The sequence below is a fragment of the Saccopteryx leptura genome, chromosome 3 (assembly GCF_036850995.1).
Source record: "Saccopteryx leptura isolate mSacLep1 chromosome 3, mSacLep1_pri_phased_curated, whole genome shotgun sequence".
In the NCBI taxonomy this organism is placed as follows: Eukaryota; Metazoa; Chordata; class Mammalia; order Chiroptera; family Emballonuridae; genus Saccopteryx; species Saccopteryx leptura.
In genome coordinates this window covers 88,286,620-88,302,995 of record NC_089505.1, presented here as the reverse complement: position 1 = coordinate 88,302,995, position 16,376 = coordinate 88,286,620, and the positions used below count along the sequence as shown (strand labels likewise).

The 16,376-nt window shown below is 45.5% G+C and overlaps 1 protein-coding gene across 6 annotated transcripts in view; it reads right to left on the bottom strand.

Moving 5' to 3' along the window:
- Positions 1-1,038: 1,038 nt before the first annotated feature.
- Positions 1,039-16,376, bottom strand: part of PER3 (period circadian regulator 3) — a 53,173-nt gene continuing 37,835 nt past the window's right edge. For 5 of the 6 annotated variants that reach the window (XM_066374930.1, XM_066374931.1, XM_066374934.1 and 2 more), the window contains 6 exons: positions 16,116-16,358; positions 15,197-15,873; positions 13,360-13,468; positions 5,862-6,045; positions 5,151-5,301; positions 1,039-3,833 (listed from right to left, as the gene is read on the bottom strand). In XM_066374930.1, the coding sequence (XP_066231027.1) occupies positions 3,750-3,833; positions 5,151-5,301; positions 5,862-6,045; positions 13,360-13,468; positions 15,197-15,873; positions 16,116-16,358 (1,448 nt within the window). In that variant the 3' untranslated portion in view covers positions 1,039-3,749. The remainder of the gene's footprint in view (positions 3,834-5,150; positions 5,302-5,861; positions 6,046-13,359; positions 13,469-15,196; positions 15,874-16,115; positions 16,359-16,376) is intronic. The other variant, XM_066374932.1, reaches the window with a different exon arrangement.

Sequence of the window (16,376 nt, the reverse complement as noted above, 5' to 3'; positions counted from 1 at the left end):
GGAACACAGAGGGGGATAAAGTATATCAGATCCACACCCAGACTCCAGAAATCTCTTACAAAAATCACAGGCTTGATACATCTTCACTTTCCTAACTGAAAATATCAGCACACTGCCAGGGAAAGGTGCTCTACACTCAAAGAATGGAGAATAGACGTGCCACTGTGGGAACCTGAAGCCGCCACTACGCGTCGCTATGGAATCCTGGGGGGCCTCTCTCACCGGGGGCGCTGAACCAGCACTAGTTCACGGCACAGAAATTTTGAACCTTACAATGATCTCATCTTTTATGAGCCTAGGAAGAGTTGACGGAATTCCACAGCAAGTGACGCTAGAAACTCTCCCGCGTTTCAGCAACACTCGGCCATTACTCATACAGATGGGGAACTGGAGTCATGAGGAGGTTCGAGTCCTTGCTCCCGACGCATGCACACGGCTGGGAGTCCCTGACCGAGCTCTCAGAGTCTGTCTGCTCAGTGTTCTCCTCTGTAGAACGAGGACGCTAACAATGCATCCTGGGGGCCCCAGCATCCCAGGCGCTAACTCATGGAGGGCTCCGGGCCAGCTCCCTGGGACTGGAGCGCAGGCCACCAACACTCTGCGCTCTCTTCTCCTCGCTCAGCTATGGAAAGGTGCAGGCCTCCTGAAAGGTGGGCCATTTAAAAACTCCTGCCGGTTTCAGGATCTCATTTCATATTTTAATTTGGAGGTTTTGTTGCTGCCAGCGACACACGTTGTGAAACACAGGTTCACTGCAGAATCCTGAAGAATAACTTTGATGACAGATTTTTATAAATTTGGCATTAATTTTAGTATTAAAAAATATGTCTGTGCGCTCAGGACATACTAAATTCCTTAGTGCTGAGCATCACTGAGGTTGGAGAGGCCGTCCACTGACCCAGTGCCCCTGTCGACGGGAGCCAGGAGCCCGAGTGTGCGGCGCTGTGTCCCCAGTGTGCCCGCATTGCTCAGCCGCCACTCCCCAGAGACATACAGCACACGTGCAGGACAAGTGTTTGTTGACAGAGAGCAAGGACATTTCTCAAGTTCACATGTACATGGTTTATTTTTTGTTTTTACTTAAAAAACGTACCCAATTAAAATATTAATAACCATTAAAAACAAGCGACTTCACACAGCTAGTTATAAATTCAGTTGAAACAAAATTTCATTGGGATTAAGTTGACCTTGTGGATCATAATGAAATTTCACTTAACTGCAAAATGATTCCATTCATACAGCATTCTAAATGAGTTTTCATAAATTCTGACCCTTTACTCAAGAGAATACAGCCCTGGACAACATGTATGTAAACACCGAAGCCTAGAATATACACTTTTTTATTACCAAAGTTTTATAGTCAATAATACAAAAAGTTAATAAACTTGAACAAAGTTGGGTGAAGCCCTCGTGGGGGGCAGCAGCTGTCCCTACTGGGCCTCCTCGCCGGCCTCAGTGGGAGCTTCGCGGTCCAGTCTCTAAATACATCAGCTACTCCGTTTGTCAAAATCTGAAAATTGTAAGTGGTTTGAGAAATTGGCCTACAACAAGCACCAGTTTCAAATCAAGCCTAGTACAGTGTACACGTCTTAAAATGTGTACTAAGGCAGAGAAGTAAGCAGATTTCAATAAAACAAACATCCCGAAAGAATGGAAAAGAAAGGCCTATGTTATCAGAGAGCGTGAGGTTTAACATACGCATACACAAATGCAGAATGACCCTCTGATATAGCTCCGTGCCATTTTTGATTTACGCAAATTAAACTTTTACCACTACAGAAGATCATGATGATTCTATTGATAGACAACGTCCCGGATGACTAATTTTTAAAATTTTGGTATTTTACACCAAGGGGAAAAAAAATAGCACACAACTAGATCAACACACAATGAGGGCTTCAGAAATCATTTAACAATCAAGACAGAGCAGAATATGAGAGTTCTCTCTTCATAAAACAGGAATATTTGCATGGAACTGCTTAATATTAAAAAATTCCAAGAAATGTCATAGGTAGCATCAGAAAAAGGTGCTGACACCTTAAGACAGAATTACTTTCCAGGAAACAAATACTTTCGAAAGAAAATCTAAGCTATGGGGACTGAGAAGCAGGCCCAGCAATCATCACAGACAAAAACGTCAATGCTCCTGAATATTATCAGAATGTATTTTACAAAAACCTATAGAACTTGAAAGGAGAAAGAGGAGTTTTCCTAAAACAAAATAAAACACAAAGAAACACAACAACAAAAGAATGTTAGTTTGTAAAGATGAAAGGGTATTGTAGCCTCCGCTTTCTTTTATTTCTTTTTTCTGATTTGTACCCGTGTGAATGGCATGTGTCATCCTTGGTCTGAGAAAGACTCGTCAACTTCTCTAAAGGACAGGGAGGTAACTCACCCAGGAAGCACGGCCATTCCTGGGAAGACACAACCTCAGAGGCTCAGAGCGCACGGGTCTCCGCAGAGCCTGCGGCCCCGCCCAGCACCCAGCACCCCCAAGCGCTGGCAGTCCCTCCTCACTGCGCAGCCCCTGCCCAACACTTACCCTGTCTGAGGGCAAACAAAAGGCAGTGCCAATCAGACCTCAGGCAGGGTGGAGACCTTTTTGGTGTACATTGGTTGGAAAGAAAGAGTTAACTGTTAGTTTTGGTTTAAACATTTAAACACAGATGCATATAAAACCAACATGAGTTTTTACAAAACTTTTTACAATTATCATTTTAAAAATAAAAACATTAAAGAGGGAAATACCACCGGATGAGTTAGAAGCTCTTTTGTTTTAAAATGACATATGTGCCCTGGTCAGGTGGATCAGTAAATAAAGTGTTGACCCAGTGCACTAGAGGTCGTGGGTTTGACCCCCGGTCAGAGCATGTATGACAAGCAACCAATGAGTACACACAACTAAATGGAACTAAGTGGTACAAGGAGTTGATGCTTCTCCCCCCAACCCCAGATCAATGGGAAAATTAAAATGACACATGCACAGCTAATTTCAACTCCCCAAGTCATAAGCTCATTTTAAGTGGATCCATTTTTAAGATGAGACTCAGGATTTCCATGGAAGGTGGAAAACTGAGAGAAAAGGCATCTGCAAGAATGAAGGTCGAGATGCCCCCTCAGAACTGGTCTCCCAGGTGCCACTGGGCAGCACACGCTAATATCACTACCCCTGGAGTGACCGTGTTGTGAGGACACTAGGGTGTCTGACGCTAATTACAGAGGGGAAGAGTCACCTGTGCAGACCAGAACTGAATTTAGGGAAGCCACGATGAACAGTGCATGGCCTGCAGACGGGGTTTCTTCACTGTTGTTGTTACAGGCGGGGTTTCTTCACTGACTCGAACAGGGCGATGATATTTGTTAACAGCAGAGCAAAACTAACGAGGCTAGGGTTTGGTGGGGGTTCCTTCCAGCCACATTTCTATTTACAATTCATTCTGGGTGACACCTGAAATGAAGTTCTGCTGTACAAACACCTTTTTCGAGGCCATCCAATCTCTGTAAAAGATAGCTAAGCTAGGAAAAACGTTTACTGACAGTTGTAATGCATCAGGAACAGGGGGAGGAAAAGACGCCATGTACAAAGTCCGCTTCAGAAAACCAATGTCTATTAAAATGTCAAGAAAGAAAAACCTTAACATTCAACGATAACTTCATGATCGTTTAAGAGTCAGGGTGTCCAGAGAGACACGGAGAGGCCGCTGCCCAGCGGGGCTGTGGGAGGTGTGCTGGGCACCTCCAGTCTCTCAACTGCTGTCCGCCGCCACATCCTGGCCACAGGGTCCAGCAGTGCCGCTGGCCGGATGTTTGCTTCTGCAAGTGACACAGCCCTCCAAGAAAAGAAAAGAACAGGCTGGGTATCTGATATAATGTTATCTGCAAAGGTTTAAAATCAGCAAAATGCCAGCCAAGCAATCTGTGTCTAATTCCCCCCCACCTATTCATGTCTAACAATATCCATTATGGCCCATTCCTTAATATTAGAGTGTAGATGACAGCAACTTTTTAAAAGCTTCTGTGTAAATTGTTTTAGGGCCCATTCTTCACATACCCTTCTATTAAAACACCAGAAACACAATACTTAAAAAAAATAAAGACACTTAATGATAAGTGCTGTCTGGTGAGACCATGTCAGCCATACTTCAATGAGAGACATGCATTCCTTTCTTTAAAAATGGGGTTGGGGATGCCTGACCAGGCAGTGGCACAGTGGATAGAGCATTGAACTGGGACGCGGAGGACCCAGGTTAGAAACTCGGAGGTCACCAGCATGAGCGTGGGCTTATCTGGTTTGAGCCCAAGGTCACTGGCTTGAGCAAGGGGTCAGTCGCTCTGCTGTAGCTCCCTGGTCAGGTACATATGAGAAAGCACTCAATGAACAACTAAGGTGTCACAATGAAGAACTGATGCTTATCTCTCTCCCTTTCTGTCTGTCTGTCCCTAACTGTCCCTCTCTCTGTCTCTGTCACAAAAAACCCCAATAAATAAAATAAAAATTGGGGAAGACTCCATGACTTGTTTAATCTGTAGATCTTCACAGACACTCTTTCGGACACCTACCTTGATTCCCTGGCTATAACGTTTGACTTTACACATTGCCTCCCAAAGCTGTCACAACCATCACTACAGAACCAAGTCCTGGAGCCGCTGGCAGATGAGCGTGTCCCCATTCCAGCTGTTCACTCATGCTCTCGTTGTAAAGATGTCACAAGAGCAGAAAACCACCGGGTCCCCTGGAGACTCCTGGTGGGTGTGAACACTACTTCTGGCGTGACTCTTACACCTTGAATTTGAATTCTGTTCAAACATGCGTGCCTATGTGAAACGCCAACCTCCGACACCCGTCTCCTCTGTAAATTGCATCTCAGAGCAGGTGCTCTACTCCTTACTGCCCCATATGCCAACCGGTGGAAGGAATAATGCCGGTGGGCAGAGACCTGTCCTCAAAATCCGATGAACTGTGTAACCTTATACAAACGGTCTGACATCTGCATGCCTCCTTTTGTTGCTTACTGGTAAACAGGCACGCGCCACAGGAGTGACCCTGAGGACTAACCTTCCCATGGAATCACGCGATGCGTGTGGAGGGCCCAGACCGCCAGCTGGACCAGCACACACCAGCGGACCGCTGCGGCCACCGAGCTCACCTGGAAGTCCATGCCATGCGGGAGCGTGCGGCTCTGCACCCAGGCGTGTGCCCTGGCCAGCTCCGCCCTTTGTCCGTGGGAAAACTGCGGCTGCCGCCCCCGCATGCTCTCCAGCTTCTCCAGGTCTTCTCTCAGGACGGTCTCCTCAGCCCTGAAAGTGAGCAGACACAGCCTTGACAGCCCTGAGGACGGCCTGGGGCCCTCGCCACGCCACCTGGAACAGCAGCCTTCTTGTTCTGTAATAAGCTGTACATCTCTTGTTATATGACGTGTATATATGAGGCACATATTAAAAATAATCAAACCATTTCTTTGCTCAGTTTGTAATAAAGCCCCTTTCTCTTAGTGGAAAACATCTGTACACTGTTGCAATGAGACATGCAGAAGAAACAGGTTTCTTCAGTTAACTCAGAATTGGAGAACCCAGAGTCTCCAGAGAAAGTCCCTACACTTATGCGCTATCCTGGAGGGCACTGCTTTTCTCTGTCCTCCTGCTTCACGATGGTGACATGATCATCAATCTGGACCCACACACATGTGGCGCGACCACTGTTCATGAAATCATTCACCATTTGACTTCAAATGAATGAATTTGAAAATACGTTTCCCTGAGAGTATATATAAAAACACTGAAAAATCACTTTGTATTTAAAAACACACGTAAGAAGCCATTAAGGAACTCATAAGCAGGTCTTCTCCGGCACACCTCACCTCTTGGGAAGCTGGTAGGTCATCAGGACGCACTCGGGTGTCTGCCTGATCATTCTCCACATGGGCTCTTCGGCGAGATCGCGAGCTGCCTCCTCTTTCTGCGCCTCAGGAGCCCGCAGCCCGCTTTCGGTGACTTCGGAAGAATAATCACTGCTAGCAAAACAGAGGCTGCTGTCACTGGCTCCTATCAAGAATCCACAACAACAATGGATTAGAAAATGCCTGTCAGGGACTGGTTCCTCAACTGACCATCATTCTTCAAAGACTTTGACAACTACCTGCTCCTCTCCAGCACGCCGCCCAGATTGCGCCCAGGTGACCTTGCCCAGGTGACCGCACCCACCCGGTGACCTCGCCCAGGCTTCTCTGATTTCCCTAAGCTCTCTTCCTCCGCCTCTAGGCTCTGCCATCTGGCGGCCACAGCCTAGCACGGCCCCTCTCAGCTCCGTCCCCTCAGTCACGTCTCAGCCTCACTTTCTCATCATCGTTCAGCTACACATCTGGAACAGTGCCCTAGTCATTCAGGGACACTCTTTGCAGTACCTTCAACTTCCTTTTCCCTCTGACTTTTCGTAACTATTACAATGTTAACTCTGATAAAGCCAAGGATCAACTGTTTATAGCTAAACCCAAGAAGCCTCAGACAGGGAGAAAGGCACACAAAACAGAGTATGTTGGTTCTACAATAAATTCATCATCCCCAGAAGGATCAGTAATCTAGCACCGGCCACGGCTATTTTCCACTTCTCTGTTTCCTACCTCACTTTCACCTATTTTATAAGAAAAAAGGGGAAGGCATTAGAAAAGAAACTCATTATCCTGAGACCAAACGTAACTTTAGTCGTATCTGTATGCCCTCCTCCCCTCTTCCAGTTATGACGGAGACGCGACCGGCCACCCCAAGGCCCACCCCTCCACACTGCTGTCAGGACCACTCCTTTCCTGCCTTGCACCTGACCTTTTAGGTTCTCTCCATTGACTCTGGGACAAGAACAACTAATCCCCCAAACAAGAGTACCTTTCTAATTTTTTAATAAAGCATATGGGTAACTATAAAACACATTTTTCCCCCCTCATTAATAAATCTCTTTAAAGGATAATGGACTATTTAAAGCAAAAAAATTGTGGGCTTATAATACAAGTAGAAGTAAAATGTAAGTTAAAAACAGCCTAAAAACAGGAGGGGAAATGGAAGTCCTCTGTTTCAAGGCTCTTAGATGTAACATGATAGAATAGGTATAATATTTGAAGATAAACCGTGATAAGTAAAAGATGCACTTGCAAATCCTGGAGTACTGACTTAAAAAAAAAGAGGCATAGCTGAGAGCCAATAATGTTGAGAAAAAAGAATCATTAAATGTATACAATTAACCCAAAAGGAGGAGGGGAGGAAGAAAAGAGGGAGAAAGAACAGATGAGACTAAAAGAGCAAGATGGAAGATTTAATCTAATCCTGACCATATCAATAATCACATTAAATGTAGATGGTCTAAAGCAGAGGTCCCCAACCCCAGGCAACGGACTGGTACCGGTCCGTGGGCAATTTGGTACCGGTCCACAGAGAAAGAATAAATAAATACATTATTTCCATTTTATTTATATTTAAGTCTGAACAATGTTTTATTTTTTAAAAATGACCAGATTCCCTGTTACATCCGTCTAAGACTCACTCTTGACGCTTGTCTTGTAAGTTCGACAATTATATTTTAAAATACCACAGTTTTTACGCTGATCGCATAATTTTTTTTTTTTTTTGTATTTTTCTGAAGCTGGAAACGGGGAGAGACAGTCAGACAGACTCCCGCATGCGCCTGACCGGGATCCACCCGGCACGCCCACCAGGGGGCGATGCTCTGCCCCTCCGGGGCGTCGCTCTGCGGCTGGGGCAGAGGCCAAGGAGCCATCCCCAGTGCCCGGGCCATCTTTGCTCCAATGGAGCCTCGGCTGCGGGAGGGGAAGAGAGAGACAGAGAGGAAGGAGGGGGGTGGGGGTAGAGAAGCAAATGGGTGCTTCTCCTATGTGCCCTGGCCGGGAATCGAACCCGGGTCCCCCGCATGCCAGGCCGACACTCTACCGCTGAGCCAAACGGCCAGGGCCCGCATAATTTTATTTTGTGCATTTATCTGTCCCACCCTAAAGGTTGGTCCGTGAAAAGATTTTCTGACATTAAACCGGTATGTGGCCCAAAAAAGGTTGGGGACCAACTGGTCTAAAGTACTCTATTTAAAAGCCAAGAACTGTCATATGGATAATAAAGGAATACCCAACTCATAGTGAACTTTACACTTTTAAAAATTTTTATTTATTGACTGATTTTAGAGAGAGGGAGGGGAGGGAGAAAGAGAAATAATGAATTGTCGCTTTGTTGTTCCACTTATTTGGCATTCATTGGTTGGTTCTAGTATGTGCCCTGACTGGAGATCAAACCTGCAACTTTGGGGTATTGGGACAATGCTCTAACCCAGTGTTAGTCAACTTGGTCCCTACCGCCCACTAGTGGGCGTTCCAGCTTTCATGGTGGGCGGTAGCGGAGCAACCAAAGTATAAATAAAAAGATAGATTTAACTATAGTAAGTTGTTTTATAAAGATTTTTCTGCCAAACGGTAAAAATCCGACATAAAGTACTTGGTAAATAATTATTATTACATACTTTAACTTGCTATAACTCTGCTTTATAAATTTTATAAAGTAAAATTACTTCCCTACTTTATAAATCACCATTACTGTGGAACTGGTGGACAGTTAGAAAATTTTACTACTCACAGAGATACAAAAGTGAGCGGCGGTAGGTATAAAAAGGTTGACTACCCCTGCTCTAACCAAATGAGCTACCTGGCAAAGGCCAAAAATGTCAACTTTAAATATAAAGACACATACAAGTTAAAAGTAAAATGATTAAAAAATATGCCATGTAAAAGCTTAACAGAATAAAACTGGAGTAGATATATTAGTATCAGACAAATGAGATTTCAAAGTAAGGTACATATCCTAATGAAGGGATGAAGTCATCAAAAGGACTAACAATCTTAAATGTGTATGCACCTAATAAGAGATTCAGCATACATGAAGCAAACACTGGACTGTAAGAAAAGACAAATTCACAGTTATAGTTGGACATTTTAAGAGCTCTATCTTAGTAACTGATAATAAACCAAGTAGACAGAAAATCAGGATGTAGGCTGGACCAACATTATCAGCCAGCTTGATCTAATCTGCATTTACAGAAAACACCACTCACCATCACAGAGCACGTTCAAGTGCACAGGAAACATTTGTCAAGACAGACCAAATTCTGGATCACTAACAAGTCTCACTCAGTACATTAAAAAAATTAATACAAAGAAATGTTTCTGACTTCAATTAAGTTAGAAACCAATGAAATAGCTGGAAAAACCCCCAAATTAAGAAATTTAATACATTTCTAATAACCTATGGTCAAAGAGGAAAACACAAGGAAAATTAGAAAGTATTTCAGACTGAATGAAAATAAAAACACACATTAGGATTGGAGGGATGAAGCTATAGAACTGTTTAGAGGGAAATGAGCATTAACTGTTTATATTAGGAGGGAAACAAAGTGTCTCATCAATGGCCTAAGCTTCTATTTAAGAGCTTAGAAAAAGCAAATAAAAATAAAACAGAAGAAAATAATAAAGATTAGAGCAGTAATTATTACAAAACCAAAAAACAATAGGAAAAAAGCCTAAAAGTGGCTTCTTTGAAAGTTAATACAATTGGTAAATAGTAAGAACAATCAGGAAAATATTATTTTTTTTAATTGATTGATTTTAGAGAGAAAGAAGCGGGAGAAGAGCGATCAACTCATAGCAGTTGCTTCTTGAATGTGCCTTGATGGAACAAGCCCGGGGTTCAGAACTTGTGACCTTCAGCATTCCAGGTCAACGACACCTTATTCACTGTGTTACCACAGGTCAGACAGGAAAAATATTAATACCAATAATAAGAGTACTATGGATTCCACAAACATTAAAAGAATAAGGGAATACGATAAACAAGTTTATGATAATAAGTTGAGTAACTTAGATGAAATGGACAAACTCCTTAAAAAATACAAATTACCAGAGGTCACTCAAAAAGAAACAGATGATATGAATAGACCTTACTCTATTAAAGAAATTAAGTATGCTGTTTAAAACCTTTTCACAAAGAAAACTTGAGACTCAGCTTCACTGGTGAAATTCTATCACACATATAAGGACGATGTAATACCAATTCAAAACACACTATTTCAGAAAACAGAGGAGGAGTGAACCATTCCCAACTCTTAAAAACAAAACAAAAAAAAAACAGCATTACTCTGATAACAAAACCAGACAAAGATATTACAGGAAAATAGTATAAAACAGTATTTGTCACAATGGTGCAAAAATATATATTTAACAAAATATTAGGATATAGATTCCAGTGATATGTTAAAAACACTAAAACAGCATAATCAATACCAGGTTAAATAATGTAATTCACCATATTAATAAAATAAGGGACAAAAATCATCTGATTATCTCAATAGTTGTAGAAAAAGTCACCTCGGTGATTTAATAGAAAAAAGGAGCTGCCTGACCAGGAGGTGGCACAGTGGCTAGAGCATCGGCCTGGGATGCTGAGGATCAAAGTTCGAAACCCTGAGGTCGCTGGCTTGCCAGCTTGACCGTGGGATCACAGACATGACACCATGTCTAGCTTGAAGCTCAAGGTCGCTGGCTTGAGCAAGGGGTCACTGGCTTGGCTGGAGCCCCTCCCCGCCCCCCCCCAACTAGGCACACATGAGAAAGCAATCAATGAACAACTAAAGTGCTGCAACGAAGAACTGATGCTTCTTAATCTCTCTCCCTTCTTGTCTGTCCCTCTCTCTCCATCTCTATCTCTTGCTAAAAATAAAAAGGAACCTCCTCTCTCAATTCTATTGACAAAGAACATTTAAGGAAAACCAGCTTTCACACCATACTTACTGGTGCCACCTGACTGCCCGCCCCTGAGACTGAACAAGCAGTCATGTCTGGCTCGCCACTTCCCCTCCGCACTGTCCTCGGGGCCCAGCCAGTCCAATAGGCAAGACAAGTGAATACAGGCACACAGGTCAGAAAGGAGGAGGTGGAACTGTATTTGCAGACAGCAGTACTGTCTATGTAGAAAAGTCCTACAGGCTGTACAATAAATAGAGCTATACAAACTCATCGGTGAGCTTAACGAGACTGCACAATAGAACATTCAAAATACAAAATCTGACTGAATTTCTAGAGGCTCAAAACAAAACCTGGAAATTGGAATTTACTACACTATCAACTATATGAAATTCTTCGGGATAATTTTAGCAAAATATGCATGGGTAAGACCTGTACATGGAAAACTACAAAACATTGCTGAGAAAGAGTCAAGACCTACATAAAAAAGAAACAGCATGCTTGTGGACTGAAGACTCAATATTGTGAGGGTGATAATTCTTCCAAAACTAACCACAGACTCAACACAGAGTTAATCCAAGCCCAACGGGGTTTTTTTGTTTGTTTGTTTTTGTTTTTGTAGAAGCTAAAGAATAAGAAAGGACTCTGCAATTTACATAGACAAAGAACTTACAATATTCAAAATTACTATGAAAACAAGAGCGAAGCTGAAGAACTTAACCCACCCAAATTGAAGACCTACTTGAAAGCTACATCAAGACTGTGGGATGTGCCCTAAAGCCAGCCATCAAGATAAACAGAATGGAGAGCCCAGAGACATACCCAAACACACAGGGCCAACTGATTTTCAACAAAGGTGCCGCGATAATACAGTGCGGGAAAGATTAATCTTTTCAACAGATGGGGTGGAACAATATCCATATGCCACGGAAGTATACTGACCCCTTACCTCACCCCGTATATGAAAATTAACTGGTGATGGATCACAGACCTAACTAGAAAAGCTACCTCTATAACACTTCCAAGCCAGAGAATGTCTTAGTAACTTCTACTTAGGTGAAAGATTTCTTAAAAAGGACACACAGCACCATCAATACAAGAAAAAAATTGATCAACTGAACTTCATTAAGATTAGAAACAATTTGCTCTTTAAAAATGAAGCTAAAAATTTAAAAAATGAAAAGGCAAGCCACACGGAGGAGATTTTTGCAAAACAAATAGTTGATAGGGGACTTGTACCCAGAATATACACAAAACTCTTTACTCAACAGGATACTAACACCCCCTCCCCAAAAAAGTGGGCAAGAGACTTGAACACATATGATGACAAAAAGCACATTAAAAGATACTCATCACTGTTCATTAATAGGCAAATGCAAATTAAAACCACAATGAGGTATCACTACATTAAATACTGGAATGGCTAAATCTTTTTTTTTTTTTTTTTCTTCATTTTTCTGAAGCTGGAAACAGGGAGAGACAGTCAGACAGACTCCCGCATGCGCCCGACCGGGATCCACCCGGCACGCCCACCAGGGGGCGACGCTCTGCCCTGGGCGTCGCCATGTCGCGACCAGAGCCACTCCAGCGCCTGGGGCAGAGGCCACAGAGCCATCCCCAGTGCCTGGGCCATCTTTGCTCCAATGGAGCCTCGGCTGCGGGAGGGGAAGAGAGAGACAGAGAGGAAAGCGCGGCGGAGGGGTGGAGAAGCAAATGGGCGCTTCTCCTATGTGCCCTGGCCGGGAATCGAACCCGGGTCCTCCGCACGCTAGGCCGACGCTCTACCGCTGAGCCAACCGGCCAGGGCTGGAATGGCTAAATCTTATGTGATGGACAATACCCAGTGTTGGCCAAGATGTGTTGCAAATTGGAGCTCTCATACACCGCTGATAGGCATGCAAAATGGTACAGCCACTCTGGAAAACAGTGTGGCAGCTTCTTATAAAGTTAACCATACACATGACCTAGCAATATCCTTCCTAGGTATTTACCCAAGAGAATATAATACACATGCCCACAAAAAGACTCAGACTGAAACGTCCATCGCAGCACTGATGGTCCCAAACTGGAAACCCGATACACCATCAGCTGGTGAGTGGACATGCACACAGCATGACTGTCCTCGGCCATGAGAGGGGACAACTGCTGGGAGGGCTGTCGGGACAGACCTCAGGAGCCTGTGCTCACTGAAGAATCCCAACACAGAAGACAGCCAGCCGGTGGTTCAGTTTACGTGGCACCTCAGAAATAACACACTCAAGAGACACAAAGCACATGGATGGAGGCCAGGGGACCAGAGGATCAGGGCAGGGGCCTGACTGTAAAGTCACAGGAGAACTTCCCGGTGATGGAAATGCTCCACATGGTGCCCGGGGTGCTGGGACCTTAATGCATATGCTTCTCAGAATTCTTCCTTTCTACACCTAAACTTGGCGTAGACTCCCCCCAGCAAAGCTCACGGAAAGTGAAAAGGAAGAAAATCCTGGACTTCTACCCCAGCTTGGAAACCAGACAGCCTGCCCCCCATGAGACCGCTGGTGGCTGAGCGGGAGGACTGGGCATTTGGACCCACTACCTGACGCTGTAGAACCAGGTCCAGAAGGACGCTCCTCGGTTAGGGGCACCGTCGACAGGTTGCTGGCAGTGATGTGGTCGTTCTTCCTGCCGTTGCCTGTAACACACTGCTACAAAGTAAGAACATAAGGAAACATTTTAATATCTCATGGGTTCTATTACAAAAATAACTGGGAGAGCTTCAACTTCACATGTTGAACGGAACAAAATGCCAGGTATCACCGAGAAGCTAAACAATCCCAGTCTGTCCCCAAGAATGTGGTTCCAATTCCTTTGTATCTAATATTCAAGATACTGTTGTTTTTCTGAGCACCTACAACAGGCCACAGACCACACAGGTGCATGTTTGAAATTTTTTATCATTCAGAAAAGATGTATTGAACATTGTAAACATTCTAAGCAGCATCCCAAATACTAGGAATACAGCAGGGAACAAAATAAAGGCCTAGCTGCCCTGGAAGTCACACAGCACTGGGCCGGGGGGGGGGAGGGGAGAGAACTCTGTAAATATCAATATTACTGCATTTAATCCTCAGACTCAACTATGAAGTATTCATCCTTCTACTTTTTAAATAAGGAAACAAAGGCAAAGATAGGTTAAATGACCCGCCTGAGCTGACCAGCTAACAAGAGACAGGGTGGGGACCCGAACCCATGTCTTATTCTGCAGCCCAGGCTTTGCTCACCAGGACACACTGCCTGGCCTTAGATTTCTAGTGAGTGCACTAGTATCAGGCTTTCAAAATGAGCACATTTTCTTGAATGGTATCGTTTTCTCGGTGTGGATGTGTTAAAGCAGGGGGCCAGTTCACTGTCCCTCAGACCGTTAGAGGGCCAGACTATAAAAAAAACTATGAACAAATCCCTATGCACACTGCACATATCTTATTTTAAAGTAAAAAAACAAAACGGGAATAAATACAATATTTAAAATAAAGAACAAGTAAATTTAAATCAACAAACTGACCAGTATTTCAATGGGAACTATGGGCCTGCTTTTGGCTAATGAGATGGTCAATGTCCGGTTCCATATTTGTCACTGTTAGCCGTAACAAGTGATATGACGCGCTTCTGGAGCCGTGACACGTGCGTCCTGTGTCATCGGAAGTAGTACTGTACGTGAGTGATGCCGCGCTTTGCGGCATCCGCATCCTGTGCTCCTCTCACTGACCACCAATGAAAGAGGTGCCCCTTCCAGAAGTGCGGCAGGGGCTGGATAAATGGCCTCAGGGGGCTGCATGCGGCCCGGAGGCCGTAGTTTGGGGACCCCTGTGTTAAAGAGTACTTTGAAAGGTGGGGTGAGAAAAACGGTATAAATATTCACGCTCATCTTAGATCCTATTCCAAAATCTAACCTGGTAATCTGAGTGCCTTTTTAGGTGAAGGGCTGAAAAGTTAATGGAAATGAACCAAAAATTCTTTTTGTTTGGAAATGACATGGATAAATGGGAAACTACAAACTGCCCACTTGACTGATGAGGACTGGCAAGCATCTGAAGAAGTAAAATTGCTAACCCCATGCCTGTGGGCATGGCCTATTCCCCCAGACCACGACCTCGGTTGTGGGTAAGAAAATAGATTTCACAGGCAATGAACATGTTAAGTTTAATGCTTGGATATCAAATTTTAAAGGGGGAAAGACTAAGTTCCTAGAGAAAATCTGAGAGCACTTTGTGAAAACCACGTGGTATTTGAGACCAGGACAAGCGGGCCTCTCACTCCCCTTTCTACAGAGTCAGGAAGACATGGAAGGTCAGCCTGCCCCGCCCCCACCCCCACTAAGCCACAGGGTACCGGCTTCCTTTCTCAGCTGTGTGCCGGGAGCTCGCATCACTTACACGCTCAGCCTCTGGGCCGACATGCCTGCTCGCGTGCTCGGCAGACGCGCAGGACCGGGGCGTGTCCTCTCGGAGCAAGTCCAGCTGCAGTGGTGAGCTGGTCCTGGAGGGGAGGAATGGGTGCTCCCCGCTCTGGGTGTCCCAGGCCTCCCCAGGCCTCTGCTCCAGCACCGGACACGGTGGTTCCAAGCGTGGGGCTACCGTGGATACCGAGGGCGGGACTTCAGAAGGGCCTGTTGCTCCCAGGAACGGATACGGAGAGAAGGACGGTGCCAACAGGGGACCCACTGGGGTGTCAGGCAGGAAAACGGTCAGGAAAGTATCCACACAGGGCAAAGGGACTGCTGGGAACAGCGGCCCGGGCAGGCAGGCCGGTGCCATCACCAAGGTGGCGTGCTCTCCCCCGAGCGAGGTCACAGTGGGCAGGGGACACGCCGGCATGAGGTAAGGGGCCTGGCTGGGAGCCATCCCCACGGCGGGGAATGGGAGCGGCAGGCCAGGCGCATGGAGCGGGGCGGTGGGGAACGGGAAGCAGGACTGTCCACTCTGGCCGTCAGCTCTGAAGTGGGAACAGAGGGCATCCCCGGGGCACCGGCTGCCTGGCGGCTCTGGCAGCTTCTTGCGTTTGTGCTTCCCCTTCCTGCAGCCAGCTGGCTGCGTCTGCTTGGAGGCCGACTCTGGGGGGACAGACAGGGCGGCTGTGGAAACCAACTCCGAGGAGGGGAAGGCGGGTGACAGTCCTAACATCTGCTCTAAGACAAGCAGGGTCTGGGTTAGAGCTGTTGCTACAAGACAAACTGATCTCAGCATCCCCCAGTCGGCTCCTTCCAGGGCTCACCGCACCCCACCTCCCAGCACCTAGATGGGGCTGAGAACAGCGATGGCGGCCAGAGGGACGGGTCTTTGCAAGTGTAACTACCTTGCACATAGCAACATTTAGCTTGGCTTCTGCTCTCTTGCTGCAGGTAGGAGTTGTAGGGCGAGGACAGAATCTTCTCCCGGAACCTGTCGACATAGTTCTGCTCCTCCTTCTGTGTGTGGGCCGACAAGACAGCCTTGGTGAGTCCCACGTGTTTAAATTCTTCTGTGGTCATTGGGACTAGCAGCGGGCTGGGCGTCCAGGGTCCACAGGCCAGGGTGGCCTCCTCGGCTGGAATCAGTTCTGCCGACGTAGAAGAAG